This window comes from Fringilla coelebs (assembly GCF_963513975.1).
Source record: "Fringilla coelebs genome assembly, chromosome: 13".
NCBI classification, from domain to species: Eukaryota; Metazoa; Chordata; class Aves; order Passeriformes; family Fringillidae; genus Fringilla; species Fringilla coelebs.
In genome coordinates this window covers 7,370,883-7,385,518 of record NC_140039.1, presented here as the reverse complement: position 1 = coordinate 7,385,518, position 14,636 = coordinate 7,370,883, and the positions used below count along the sequence as shown (strand labels likewise).

At 39.6% G+C, this 14,636-nt stretch overlaps 1 protein-coding gene across 13 annotated transcripts in view; it reads right to left on the bottom strand.

Moving 5' to 3' along the window:
* Nucleotides 1–14,636, bottom strand: part of PBRM1 (polybromo 1) — a 54,830-nt gene that overhangs the window by 21,252 nt on the left and 18,942 nt on the right. For all 13 annotated transcript variants that reach the window (XR_014616474.1, XR_014616475.1, XM_084214138.1 and 10 more), the window contains 8 exons: nucleotides 9,895–10,036; nucleotides 9,324–9,421; nucleotides 6,365–6,641; nucleotides 5,448–5,553; nucleotides 3,647–4,289; nucleotides 2,561–2,772; nucleotides 1,581–1,766; nucleotides 180–337 (listed from right to left, as the gene is read on the bottom strand). Coding sequence is in view for 11 of the 13 variants with exons in the window: in XM_084214138.1 (XP_084070264.1) it covers nucleotides 180–337; nucleotides 1,581–1,766; nucleotides 2,561–2,772; nucleotides 3,647–4,289; nucleotides 5,448–5,553; nucleotides 6,365–6,641; nucleotides 9,324–9,421; nucleotides 9,895–10,036 (1,822 nt within the window). In the remaining 2 variants the exon portion in view is untranslated. The remainder of the gene's footprint in view (nucleotides 1–179; nucleotides 338–1,580; nucleotides 1,767–2,560; nucleotides 2,773–3,646; nucleotides 4,290–5,447; nucleotides 5,554–6,364; nucleotides 6,642–9,323; nucleotides 9,422–9,894; nucleotides 10,037–14,636) is intronic.

The following is a 14,636-nucleotide window of genomic DNA, read 5'->3' as shown; positions in this document are numbered from 1 at the left end:
TCCAACACCTGGGTGAACCACATATCTCAGGAAGTAAAGAAGATCCAGACAGCCCACAGAAGCAAGTCCTATTTTATTTAGGTATAACTGGAATGTCTCTATGTTAGAGTGCCTACAGCTCTACAGGAAATAGCAGAAAGCATGACTTGTTTTATAAATTAGTCTGAACAGTCTCTCACCTTGACAAACATGACCACACATTTGCCTAAAATTTTGCTAACAGGAACTTTGCTGTAATAATCACTTTTAAAAACTTCTTTCTCCAGGAATTTTCGTGTTGCAAGATGAAAAGTTTCATTTGGTCGATAAAACCAGCAGCCATAGAGCCATTTCTCTCCTTTAAATTAGAAAACAACCAAAAAAAAAAGAGAAGGGAGATAGAAAGAAAAAAATGTAAAATGACATTCTCTAGTGCATGAGCCAAGTAAGAACAATTAGCAATTGACTGATTAATCAAATAGCCATGTAGTCATTTATACTAGGAGCAATCTGCTTTTAAACAGGAAAATATTCAACTTTTCAGAAAAGGAAAACAAGTTGTTTTAAAAAGCCTGTCAATTGTTATTTCTCCAGTAAATCCTGACTCAGCAAAATAAAGGAGAAATTTGTTCTTACTTATAGATCTTGACTTTCAGGCCTTGAAATGGCTTTGAAGTCCACACAACAATCACCTGATTATTTAAAGAATCTCAGCTAACTGTTTTTAAGCTTTTTAATAACAATTTCTTTCATTTTATTATGTGACAAATAATGTGATGACAAACTCAAATTGATAACAATGATGTATAAAGAAGTTACAAATATGTACTATTTTTCTAAATCAAAGGAAAGCTGTGCTCATCTTTTATTCAGATTTCTCAGCACAGAAAAACAGTGCTCTTCTGTACCTAAATTATAAGGAGTCCATCCCACTCAGAATTCCATCCCTGCAATTTGAGAGTAGGCAGAAATGAAGACCAAAAAAGCCCATGCTGTCCCAAGAATTTTCTGCTTGTAATATCCTTTAGAAAAAAGGAACTCAGAAGTAGCAACAGAAAATTACTCACTGGTTCAAACAGTTCTGCAAACAAAATAAGTAACAACTACACAGGAAAAAAAAAATCAAATTGGAAGCTTGTAGCATTCATATTCTCTGAAAAAATCCCTTCTCCCAGGATTTTTCTCCTGGGAAGCTGAGAAGCCTTAGAGAAAAGGAAAACAATTCTTATCTCATTTGCTTCTCCTCTGTTTTTCTCATGTGGAATGTGTTTGGAGATTGTTTCATTGGATTCTGGTGTGAGTTGTTTTGACTTTTTGGCTAATTGGTGCCAAGCTGTGTTGAGACTCTGGAGAGAGTCACGAGTTTTCATTATTAACTTTTTAGCATTCTGTAAGTATCCTTTCTGTATTCTTTAGTATAGCATAGTATTCTTTAATATACTATAATATAGTATTGTAAAGTAATAAATTAGCCTTCTGAGAACATGGAGTCAGATTGATCATTCCTCCTTGCCATGGGGGTCCCTGCAAATACAACAGAAGCTCAAAACAATAATAATAAGTTTCACCCCAGTGTTTTCCTGCAGCAAGGACATCCTTACCAGCTGAATCTTCCCACAGCCTCTCGATGCAGACAATGTGAGGCTGCAAGCTGGCCTCTGCAGGCTCCACATACACATAATCCCCCACGTGGTACATGCTGTTCTTGAAGCTGCAGTCCTGGCTGTACGTCCGATGCAAACTCGACAGCCCAGCTGATCCAGAGGAATCTTCACTCTTTTCAGCTTCTTATTTCAAAAAGGGAAAACCAGATGTTAGTAATGTCACATTTCCATATTAGCCATGATTCTTGATGCCAGTGCCTTGCTTTGAGCCTGGAGTAATCAGGCTTTGCTGCTGCTGACATCTATGAGCGAAGATCAACCATGTTAGAAAGAGGATTCATGGACAAAACTGCCAACAGCTCTGCTCCTGACTGTGGAAAGGTGCAACTGGAGAGCTTATTTATTCCTTTAAGCATGGTGCACAATGGAGCACAGACAGAAACAGCCAGGAATTGTGAAACAAAGGACCTTCAGGGTACACTTCATGCCCTACAATAGTGCAAGCCCACTCCTCTACACATCCACAGCAGCAAAAAAAAAAAAAAAAAGGCTTATCAAATCTCAGTTCTTCGGCAGTGTTAAAAACATGATCATAGACAACACCACCAGTACTTGTCAAAAAGAAAATTACTAAAAGGTCAATGGGAATATTATTGTTAAGTTTATTATCAGCAGAAAGCTAAAGTAAAAAACTGTTTTCTCTTATAATGTTCTTGAAATAATACTGGTACCCCAATGTATTCTGATTAAAGAGTGCACATAGGGACAATATCTACCTACATCTCTTTCTTAAAAGCTCTCTGGCCTGGCTGATAAAGATTAAAATAAAATATATCTCTCATAACTTGAAAATAAAAGACTGGGGGACAAGCAGACTACTGAGGCCCTTTCAGCAGGCAAAGCTGCAGCAACACATTATATGTGTGGGTACATTTCTCATTTGGTACATTCAAAATTATTGAAACAAAAGTAGCTACCTCTCTTCTCCTCCTCCCTTTTGAGTTTATCCTCCTCTATTTCTTTGGGCAGCTTTTCCTTCTTTTCCTTTTCTACATCATTGTGAAGATGCTTGGTGGTGTAGCTGAGAGCAGGTGACAGCAGAATCTCTCCATTTTTACACAGTTCATCTCGAATTTTAATGAAGAACTGCTGAAGTTCCACTGCATCCTCATAGATCTCTGAATCAGTCCTGTACAAAAACATGAGCAACAGGGTAAAAACACAGTTTGTGCAGGGTCAAACAGGAGCCTAAACACACCCACCAATCACCACTCTATGCGACCAATTGAAAGTTTCACTCTGCCAATGGATTTCTCTGCTTACTCATAAGCAGCAGCAGAGACTGGCTTGAAGCCATGAAGCATTAAGTGATGTTTCACCTGTTAGTCCACTGTCAATTTGCCATTATAGTTTACCCACAAGAGTATTTTGGTATATACCAGTCCTGAAATGCAGGAAAGTCAAAGGTAACTAGTTGTGACCAAGGCTACTTGTCACTGGACCTCTATAATCTGTTAACTTCTGAAAACTTGAGTAATAACAATGCTTTTAACAAAAGTGACTTACTTTAACTACCCATACTCCCCTCAGGAGATGTTTTAAGATCATTTTTTTACCTACTCTCTTCCCAGTCAAGCTCTCACCTGCACATTCCCAAAAAGGCCACTGAATTCAAGAAAAACACTACTAGAAGTTGCAAGTATTCACCGTTTTTGCACCATAACTCACCCAAGTATGACTGCTCCAAAAGAGTAATTCACTATTTGAACAGTCAGAGAACAGCTCTCTTCCATTTTTCAATTTCAAAGTTAGCAGGAACCTTTTTGTCATGAGGTGCTCCTTTGGAAGATCATTATCAAAATGATCTCTTAGCAGAAAACTAACTTCTTCCTTGTTTTTAAATCAAAGCAAATGTTCCACTGAGGACCTGACAGAGCTTCTGAGATTTAGTTTTCCAAACACCCATATCAAGGAAAGCAAACACCTTAAGAAACTTCAGCCTTTGTCTTACATTAAATGCAAACCTCATGATAAAGATATCTGAAAAATAAGGGTTTGCTCACCTGTTCATTCTCCGGGCCCTCTCCAGCACCTCAAACATGTTCTCCTGGAACAAGTCCAATCTTCTGTAGCGATTATTTTCAACGTTTTTTCGGATAATATCAAAAGTCAGAGGAGGTTTATTTGGGAAGTTGGGATCAACAGCAGGAATCTCAGCTAAGGAGTCGCTGTAGCATCTGCCCTCATCATCCTGGTGGCTCATAACGGATACAAAGAGGTTATGGATAAGTTCCTGAATCAGCAACGTGACATTGGGCACATGAGAATCCTCATCTCCCTCTATTTCTCTCCGAGTTTCAAGCAGAACCTTGTGGAGAACCAGGGCATCTTTATAAATCAAAGACTCGGGCTCGTTGTACGTGCAAGCGTTATTGAACATCATGACAAAGTCCTCCACCATGGAGTCGATGTCCTGGTATTTATTTGCCATCATGTGGCTCCTGATCTTCTCCATGTCCACGGGCTTTTTGATGGTGACATAGTAGTCGGGCAGCTCGGCGCGGGAGGGCAGCCGCAGGAAGATGGCGCTCAGCCGCCGCCCGCGCTTGTCCGTGTAGTTCTTCACGGCCTCGTACACCTCGTTCAGCTTCTGCTGCATCGGAGTCATGTACTTGGACTTCTTGGGAGAAATGCCACTTTTCCTACCTAACACCACAGAAATAAAAAAGGAGTTAAAATTACAAAGCTGAGAACTCGCACGTTTCTTTGTCCAGCTCTAGCTCCACCAGAGATTTGCTCATGGGAGAACTGCTCCATGGTGTGAGCGGAAGCCTCACAACACAGAGCCTGTTCCAGGCTGCAGCTTCCTTTATTTTTCATAACTCTGTGTTGCTCCATACTCCACCTGACAAAGGCCTCCTCAGGCTTCAGCATGGAAAACATCTTTTCCTACCTAACAGCATTAACAAACTCCTCTAAATTCATTTTGGTTTTACAGCTCTTCATGAATTTGTCTCTTCAGCTGCTAAAAATCCTGCCATCACAGGGTTTGGCTATCACTAAAATTAAGTATTCAAAATTTGATCAGACTTCTTTATGACATGTTTATGCCAAATTAGAAAGGATTACTATAAGTAAAATGTAAATTAAGGCCTCCCATGGGATTATCAGGTTGGCTTTTTGACTAGTTCAGGATCTCTGTTACTGCATTGCAGACTCTAAGTCTACACCTGTACTCTACACCTATACTTTACCCAGGAGCTGCACATTTAATTTGCAAGAGGACTGTTTGCAGTTATTTTCTTTAAGGTTTTTGTGCAATTTTATCCATCTCAGTTTGCTCAGCTCTGAACACATATAAAGAGAACATAGGATTTGAGTAGTAGCAAGGCTGTAAGGGCAATAGCTCAAGGAAGTTTACTTTCATGTTCTTCGTGGCTTTCAATAATCTGCCAAACAGGATTCACTTTTTTTTTAATCATTCTGTGGAAATCTTAGACATTTAACCAGTGAAATTAAGAGATTTGCTCAATTTGAGAAGCCCCTTACTTGACTGAGCTCATAATGCACCATCTAACATTTGGATAACACTGTATGACTAAATCTTAATCCTTCCACCCATTCCCAAGTCTTTTTTCTTCACTCAAAGTTACTTTTCTATAGAAAACTCTACGTGTAAAAACTTAATTATATTGTATAATACAGACATGCCACTGCTATCAAGATTTTGAAAATATAATTCTACTTTCCTTGTCAGTGTTAACAACTGTGCAGAACATGTCTATGTCTAAAAGGAAGATCTGTTCACCTGTATTGTGTTGTAAGTACTGAAATGAGACAAGGCAATGCACAAGGTTGTCTTACTTAGCTTTAGTTTAGGGGATGCAACATCATCATCTTCAGCCAAGGGTCCCAGCTCTTTCCTTTTTTCTTTAAGGATCTTTTCCAGCATATGGGCATCATTGTACACCTATTAATCAGTAAAGTAATCAAAATCCAACCAAAACAAGATTTACCGTGTTTACTAGTTAAGAACTAGCTCCTAAGAAACACTAAGAAACACTAACACAATGTTTGGAGAAGCTGAAAGCAAAATGGAGTATTTTATTTAAACTGTACCTTTGATAAATAAGCCTTTCTTTTTAACTGACACAGGTAAACAGAACTGATGACACCCTCTAAATCAGGGAGCTACAAATGTTGAAAAAATTATTCAATTAATATGCATCTCTATTCCAAAGACTACAAAATGGCAAGGGGAAGCTGTGTTATGAACTTCCTCCTCAAACCCTTCTGCTGAGCAATGAAAGATCCCTTGAACCACTGAGATTCCATCAAGGTACAAAGGACTATAACAGTCCTGGCTCTTCAAACCCAGTCCTGGTGATGAAGTGCAGCTGCTGACCAAGTTCCTTATTAGAAACAGCTGGAGGTTTCTTACCACCTCCCTGTTTCACATCATTCCTGCTGCCTGAGAAACACCACAATATTGACACACCCAACAATAAACTTGTAAATGAAAACCATATCCCTTTCAGACTCCTTTTGCTAAGCTAAACAAGTCAGGTCTTCTAGTCTGATCTCCTACACCATCCACTTCCATGAAAACAAAGCTGTTTTCCTTCTAAGCCACCCTTTCTCAGAAGTTCTGAGAATTTCTACTTTAGTTCAAAAAACAATGACAATAATTAATACGTGTAATAGTCGAAGTGAAACTATCCTAAAAGCAATTTTTGTCTGCAAAGCAGCAGAGAGCAGCGTGGTGCTGACCCCAGCAGTACCTGGGAGCCCTCCTCGTTGTAGTGCCTGGCGTTGCGGAACATGAGCTTCATGTCCTCGATCATGGCCTCCTCCGCCGCGTACTTGTCATTGCGGATGTTGTGCTCTATCATCTTCAGGTCCATTGGCTCCAGGATGATTTTGTAGTAGTCTGGATAGTCCTTTTTGGATGGCTTAACCATGAACAGATCACAGAGCCTCCTGCCTGTGCCGGGCTCTCGAGCTTCCAGAACCGCGTTGTACAAGATCTTCATCCGCTGCTTCCGGATGTTCTTTTTACTGTTGGGTTAAGAAGAACACAAAGGAAAAAGAATAAATGTCAGGGGTTCCTATCCCCACTTCCAACGCTAATATCAAAATGATATTATCCTCTACCATGAAGAGACAACCAGAACCACCTAAACACACCCAAGAATTTCAACATTAAGACCAGAATTTGCAAATGACAACACCACAATCCAGAGCCTGACACAAGAAACAGGAAATGACTCTTTGAGATGATTGTTCTCTCATTGCCCCTGAGTTGAAGTGTTCTACAAAAGAAACCAACTAACTCATTTTTCAAAGTGCAAAGGCCAAAAGGAGCTCTGAGCACCTTCCAGCTGCAGAGAAAACAGACCAGTCAAGATCAGACACGTGAATCCCAGAGCTCAAGATCCAGAGTGAACAGGGTAAAAACCACCAGTCAGTACCTTCATGATTACTTCTGGTGAACACAGAATATCAAACACATGAGCTATTTATCTCAGAGAAATTTTGTATATTTTTCAGTACCAAGTAAGGACATCAAGGATGTAGTAGAAAGAATTGCTTAAATATCTGTCAATCCAAATGAAGTCTGAAGTCAATAAAGCTCACCAAGACTGCAAGCCCAGGTAGAAAATGGTACATGCCATCCCCACAAATGTTACAGTCACTCTGTGTGTAGCTGTGATGGTTGTCTCAAGAAATCTGACAGCACAACCAAGACACAGCTTATCACAAAAAAGTACATGGCTCCCTGCACACGTAGTACGTGGCCTATAAGCAAATCAAATAAGGGAGAAGAAAACTTATGTCAATAATGCATAGCCTCAGCTCAGGTACTGTGGCACTCAGCAGTACACTCACTACAAAGCACTTGTAAACAGGCTTCCAATCTGCAATCTCCTCAAGACTTATTCAGGTAGTTATAACTTTGACTTTTACATTATCTGCAAAGACAACAACCACCACAAAAAATTACCTTCAATTCAGAATGTGCAAAATATCCCAGTGCAATTTATTAGAAACCAAACTGCAACACAGACTTCCCATGATGTGCATCCTTTCATTATACACTTAAAACATAACTTATTCATGCCTCAGATATCTCTTACTCCTTGGTGAGATCACCAAAATAACTAAAGAAAACTAACAACAAAGAAAAGTCAAAATACATGTTCTACAGGCTAAACATTACCACTGCTGGCAAATGTTGGTTAGTTGCTCCCACCAGCAGATGAGCAATGCCAGAACACAGACATGCTGCCAAATCCCCCATTTTAATGTACTTCCAGGTTTTTCTCACTCATTTCAACAGATACAGGCAAAGCAAGACCAAAGCAGAAACAGCAAAAAGCCTGCCAATACTCAAGATTCATGTCATGCATCTGATACATAAAAGGGGACATTCAAACAACTTTCTTCTGTTATTTTCCCAATAGGATGAATTTTGTATGGGTTATTGGTTTCTTTTTCCAGCAACATTTTGGAATTCCCCTCATTGCTGCACTTCTGTGATCAGCACCATTTATGATCTTTTCCTTGCTATCATTCAGCAAGTGAATGGATAACAAGCATCAAACTGACAACATCAAAAGCATTTTCAGGGGCTCTTCAGGCATCATTCTGACCTCCCTTACCTACCAACATGGGAAATCCCTTGCTCCCTTTCCTCTTTTATTGTTCTTAGATGACAGGGCCTGACAGATTTTTTCCTTTTAAGCATTTCAGTAGTGTCTAGCATAAGGTGATCAAAAGCAACATGGGGTTAAAAGGACTCTGATGACAATTTGACTTGCTTGATTAGGTTAGTACTTCTTTTTAAATCTGAAGATCACAAAGCAAGTGATTTTTGCAATTTGTTCCTTCTTGATTACTTGGTTCTGTGGTCTGCCTTTCCTTTCCATTACATTTCTTCTTCCCAGAATCCCTAGACTGCATCACCTCCTAAATCCATGTTCATATTTTCTCTCTGAAGCTTTTTAATGAGTGTACATTTCTGCACTTATTTCATTGTTCTTCAGTGACTCTCTGTTGATGCTCTACTCCATTCCCTTCTCCTGCCCATGACTGTTGTTCCTTTGACAAAACAAGAAATAAATACCCAGGAAGCCAATGTTCATAAGCAACACCAAAGAGAGATGCTGAACTGCAATTGCAACTGGCTGCTGCTACCACTGCAATATTATCTGAGCTGACTTAACTTCAAATGACACTATAAGGCAGACTAGAGAAACTGCCTTGTGCTGAAGTGCAATGCATCACTAGTATTAATTACAAAACAGCTATCACCAAAAAGAATACCTTCCATAAGCCATCATTATGCTCAGTAGAAGAGTCTATTGCAAATCACTGGGAATTTTGTTTATGTTACAGGACCCTAAGTAATCAACCTCTTATAATCAGTTTATCTATTTGTCAGACTAAAATAAAACAACTCTCCCCAAAAAATCCTGAAATCCACTGACAAAATCACCTAGTTCATGCAATCACAGTGCCCATTTTACTTATTGAACTGATATTGACAACTGCCAACTAACAGAACAAAATAGGGAATTAATAGTCAGCAAATAGTTTTGAATTAATTAGAATCAACTCTTAATGATGTTTCAGAATTACAAATCCTTACACAAATGTTAAAAACCATGGTTTAATACTCTCTGTAACAAAAAGAGATGCAGCAATGTTATGGCCTGCAGGAACTACAGAAGTAGATACCTTTTCCTTTTTGAGCTTCCAGTATCAGATGTAGCAGAAGAAATCATGCTGTCCCCATCCTCAATGTCATCTCTCCTAGCAAGCTCCTTCTTCTTTGCCTGAAAAAAGAACAAAGCCCTGAAGCCAAACTCATTGCTGGACACTTACAGAACAGAATTAAAGAGCAGTATAGTTCTTTCTAACTGACAGAACAACTTTTGAGGAACCAACTTGAAAACAATGCCATGTCAGACTACAGCACTTAGCTGGAACACTTAATGAAATCTGAAAGGTTTTAGCCTTATTCAATTAAAGGCAAACTCCAAAAAACCCGACATCATCAATTTTCTCGCAATTTAATTAGGTTAGCAGTTAACAGTAAGGAATAAAGTGACTGAAAGAAATCACAGAAGGCAGCAGGTGTGCTGAGGAAAAATCACTTCATGATGCTCTCCATTCCCATACTTCCCTCTAAGCAAGAAAATACTTCTGCAAATACAGGTCTAGTTAAAAATTTTTCTGGAAAAATATCCTTTAGGGAAATAAATTTACATGTGAAGTTATATCCTTTTGCTTGTTCTCCTCCACATACCTGCATAACCTGCTGCATTTTCAGCACCCTTTTATAGATGGCAGAATTGGGGACATTGTAGCGCTTGGCATTTTCAAACATCAAATTCAGATCAGCCTCCAACTGATCTAAAGTTTCATATTCATGGTTCTTCAGCTTGGTTCTGCAAAAGAGAAATACTAGTCAGCTATTTCATTAGTTACACAGTGCAAAAGAGTTCTTTAATATCCTCATTTTCATGATAAAGCAATAGTCAAAGAGCTCTAATTACAGAAATGAGATTTACTTTTTGATTCTCTAGTAACTTCTTCCACTGGTAACTATATTAGGGAAATGTATCTCCTCAAAGAATGGTTTCAGGAATTTTGGAAGTTGTGTTGACTGAAGTCCCGTTTTCACACTGGGGTGAGATGTTACAGGTGAGGCAGCAGCACAGGCTGCTGACACTCCTGCAGTGCCCCTGGGCCCTGACCTCAGGCCAGGCCAGTTCTGCACAGCCCCAAACGGTGCCTCCCCTCTGTCAATTCCACTCATCTTCAGTGAGAGCCAAAAGCACCCAGCCCTCTCATGTTAAACCCTTCAGTCTGTGCCTCCCCTTAGAAAAACATCTGATTGTTGACTGGTGGTACAGCAAAGTGCACTTCACCTGAAAACAGTTACAAAAGGAGTAACAACAACAACAACAAAGTCATTTTTCACATGCTAAACACATGAATGAACAGGAGTTAATACTTAACTTAATGTGTTTTCTTGCACAATGCTGGAAGTTCTAGCCACCTTTTTTAAACCTTCCAATACTTCATCACACACAGAAAGTACTAATCTGCAGCAACACAAGCCCCAAAGGCTGTCACAGCTGCAGCAGAGCTTCCTCCTCCTCCTGCCTGCACAGTCAGCAGTCACACAGCAGCTTTACACCCAGCCTGGCTTCTGCAGCACCTGGCTGAATGCGTCCCTGCTTGATGGAGCATCATCACTACCATGAAATAAATTTAATATAAAACCTTTCAGTCCCAAGCTTGCTCCCACCATCATTTGCTTATCCACTACCCAACAACCAAGGTGCAGGCCATCTGATTTTAAGCAAACAATTTACATTCACAGCTGTGCTCATCAAAGGCCTGAAGCAAAAGTAAAAACCCATACCTAGACTGAATGGTTTGGAAATTGACAGCTTCAACCAGGGACATAAGGAATGAAAAATATACAGGCACAGAAGTGATCCTGTTCTCCTCTGCAAAGAAACTCCTCTCCTACCATTCTCTGTGCTGCTGTCAGCAAACAATAGGCTGATTAATTAGGTAGGTTATTTACATAAGTACTTTGAACAGATTTAATTACACTCAAACTCAGCAGAACTCAAGCATCATGACTTCTCTGGATTTGGAGGATGAAGTGCAGCTTTACAATATATTTTTAACAAGCCATCTCACCAATCTTGGGAAGAAAGGATTTTATAAACATCAGTTTATTTCACAAAGCGAGGCTGAAACTAACAAACTCATGGCTCTACAGAAAGCCACTGCCAACATAACACAATTCATATACTAGAAACTAAGAGAAATTTCTATGAAAATTATTGACAGGGCTATAACAGTACCAGAAAGCATGAGTAAAACTAGAAAGAATTTCCTTTCATACAAAATGACCTTTGCAAAATGAAGAAAAAAAAGTTTAAAAATAAGACCACTAAGCCAAAAACAACACTGACAAGACATTTAAGTTGGTTGAAATCAGAGGATTAATTAAAAGAATACTGTAAGTTGGCACTCAACTCCCTAAAATGTCTACTGCAAACTCATCAGTCCATCCAGGTAGAATATCTGCAAGGACTGCAGGTGAGACATACTTTTCCAAATAACCAAAAGATCAATTTATTAGACAAAGCCTAAAAATTCCCTACTGAAAAATATTCAAATACCAGGATAAGATCAGTTATGCAACTTATTTTCTTTTATTCAGAAATTGTGAAGTGCTAGTCCTGCCTCTTCAGGGAAAAACAACCCACTAACAAAGAATGAGTGGGGTCAAGAGATGCATTTGACAAATGTCCTATTGAAGATGACAGTCTTCTTCTAGAATATATTGGGAAACTTCTTTACTTGAACCTGTGATTTTTATAAACATACAACATGCACTGAAAACACTTCCTAAGGCAGGAAATCTGGTTACACAAACCGAAGATTTCAAAAATGTAATATAACTTATTATTTGGTGAATATTGTAAGTGACAAAAGGAATGAAAGAAGTCCTAAATCTCAGATAAAGTGGAAATTTACAGTGTATTCAAAATATTAGAGGCATCATTTTCTCTTCCCAATTGACTCATTTATGAATCCGGCAAACAAAAACACAGAAGTTCTCCATAAACCCTTCAAAAACTTTAGTCCAGGTACCAATCTAATACTTCAAAATTAGTTCCACTTTTTGATTTGCCATATTGCTAAAACTGCTTAAGTTATATGGCAAAAATATCCGTGACCAGGTGATAACATTTACTATAAGCTCCACTCAAACCATTTATAACTAATCCAAAACCACCAAGAGCCACCACAAAATTCAAGAGAACCCCAACACATCACATAAATGCCAACATTTAAATTCTTGTGCCACAGAGCATTGTCCAAAAAAGATCACACTCATTAAGAAAAACTGATTTGAATTCCCCAAAAAGTGGCTATAACACAAAGCCAAGTGTGTTTGACACCAGACCCCCACACATTTTTAAACCTCAGCAGCAGCCCCAGGAGCACAAGAGACCAGGGTGTGTTGTGAAGGTACCAATTTCAGTGCCTGTACTCCCACATGTGTTCCAGAAAGAGCTGCTGCCAGGGAATTCCTTGGCACACCTTCCTCCTCTGGGATAAAAAAGCCTGACCCACTTGCCTAGGGGATGATACTTCCCAACACTGTAAAATTTAATAAGGAACAGTGTTCTTGTAAGCCTGCCAGGATCTAGCACTTGTGCACTTGGTAACTGAACTCATTCTCCTGCATCTTTTCCTGACTGTTCTGTGGTTATTTGTAATTAACAGAATGACTTTTCCCCAGCAATGTCAACTTTGCATTAGGCACTTTCACCACATGTCCAAGCCATAGCCTTGACAGCATCATGCCTTTCTTTTTAAATAGGATTTTCTTGTTCTCCAGCTCTGAGCTTTGCTCTCTTTGAGGCAGGGAGTTCTCATCAATGTGCTCAACATCTGCTGGGAGGGAATGAAGGGACAGCATTGACTGGGCAGGAGATGAGTGGAACGAAGGGGAACACAGAAAATTTCAGCTGAACACACATGTGTTTCCCTGTGAGGGTGGTCAAACACTGGCACTGGCTGCCCTGGGAGGATGTGGAGTCTCCATCTGTGGAGACCATCAAAACCTGTCTGGACATGAGGCTCTGGGTGACCCTGCCATAGGGCTTGGGCAGGATGGTTTCCCTCCCAGCCTCAGCTCTTCTGTGATCTGTGAGCAGCAAGCCAGGAGGAAATCAGGAGACAACTAAAAGCCATCAGCATGATTACCTCCCACACCCAGGCAGTGCTCAGGATCAGCACTCAGCTCAAATGACTGAGGTTCATAACACTCAAAGTGACTGAGAGGCTGGGATAGGTAAAATCTCATTAAACCAAAACACACTCACACACTCCCTCTGGAAATCATGAATTATTTTAAAGACTTTTCCTGCATTTAGCCCACATAAACCCCCATGAAATACATGACTAGCTGTAAAATTTGCAACAGCCACACATTTCACAGCTCACTCTGGCAGGACAGCTGAGGCAGGCAGATGCCAGAGCCCCACAGACATGAAAGAGGAATGGCAGGCTCCACTCCACCTCCTTCAGCCTTTCACTGGGACATTCAACTTTTCTGTCCCCATCTGGGAACAGACAATATGCTCTATTTATGTACATCTCAAAAGAATCCCCAAACCACCACCACAAGAAAAGAAGGGGAAAAACCCCACAGAAAACCAAACACCCAGAACCCCATAAACAATCTCCACCCCAATGAGTGGCAGTTCTGAATACCAAAGACACATTAGCAGTATCAGCAAAGCCATGATGCTTCAGTTTTCCCTAAAGCCCATCAACTAAGAATACATATGCATGACTTCAAGGCTTCTGAGGTACAGTAAGAAGTGAAGATTACAAGGTAATTTAAAAGACAGCTGAATTTCAGCATTTGCAGGAACTTAGATTCTATGAACGTTGTACTTTGATTTGTGAGCCTCAAACACTATTTCTAAAAAGCTTGGCTGTTCCTTTTTCTATTTTCTAAGCCCCCAGACAGTAAGTCAAGTTACTTTTTTCTACAGTTCTTCACACACTGGTATGGAATTTCTGTGCTGCTCACACAGCCAGATGCAACCTGCCTACACTGTAAGGAAAGCAAAAATGCAGCTGCCTCTCTATGGCAAGTTATTTGTTCTATAACTGATATCAAGGGTATTTTTAATGGAAAATCTCTCCCAAACAAATCTGTTCATATATAATTTGAGCCAGTACTTTTAGGTAGATTCAGACACAAAATGTCAATGATTCTTCTTAATTTCACTGTTTGGTTATTTTCATGAAGAACATTTTGTGCTTTGTTCAAGGCAAAACACTTTCTTTGCCACTATTACAGCTGTACTAAGACATCAGAAAAAATGCTTTAAAGCCACTGATGGAAAGATAACCAGTGTGGCAGCTTTTATTCCCCAGCACATGCAAAACACCCTCTGACAAGAAAAAAAACCAAAAAGCAGCTTTGTTAGTTTCTGA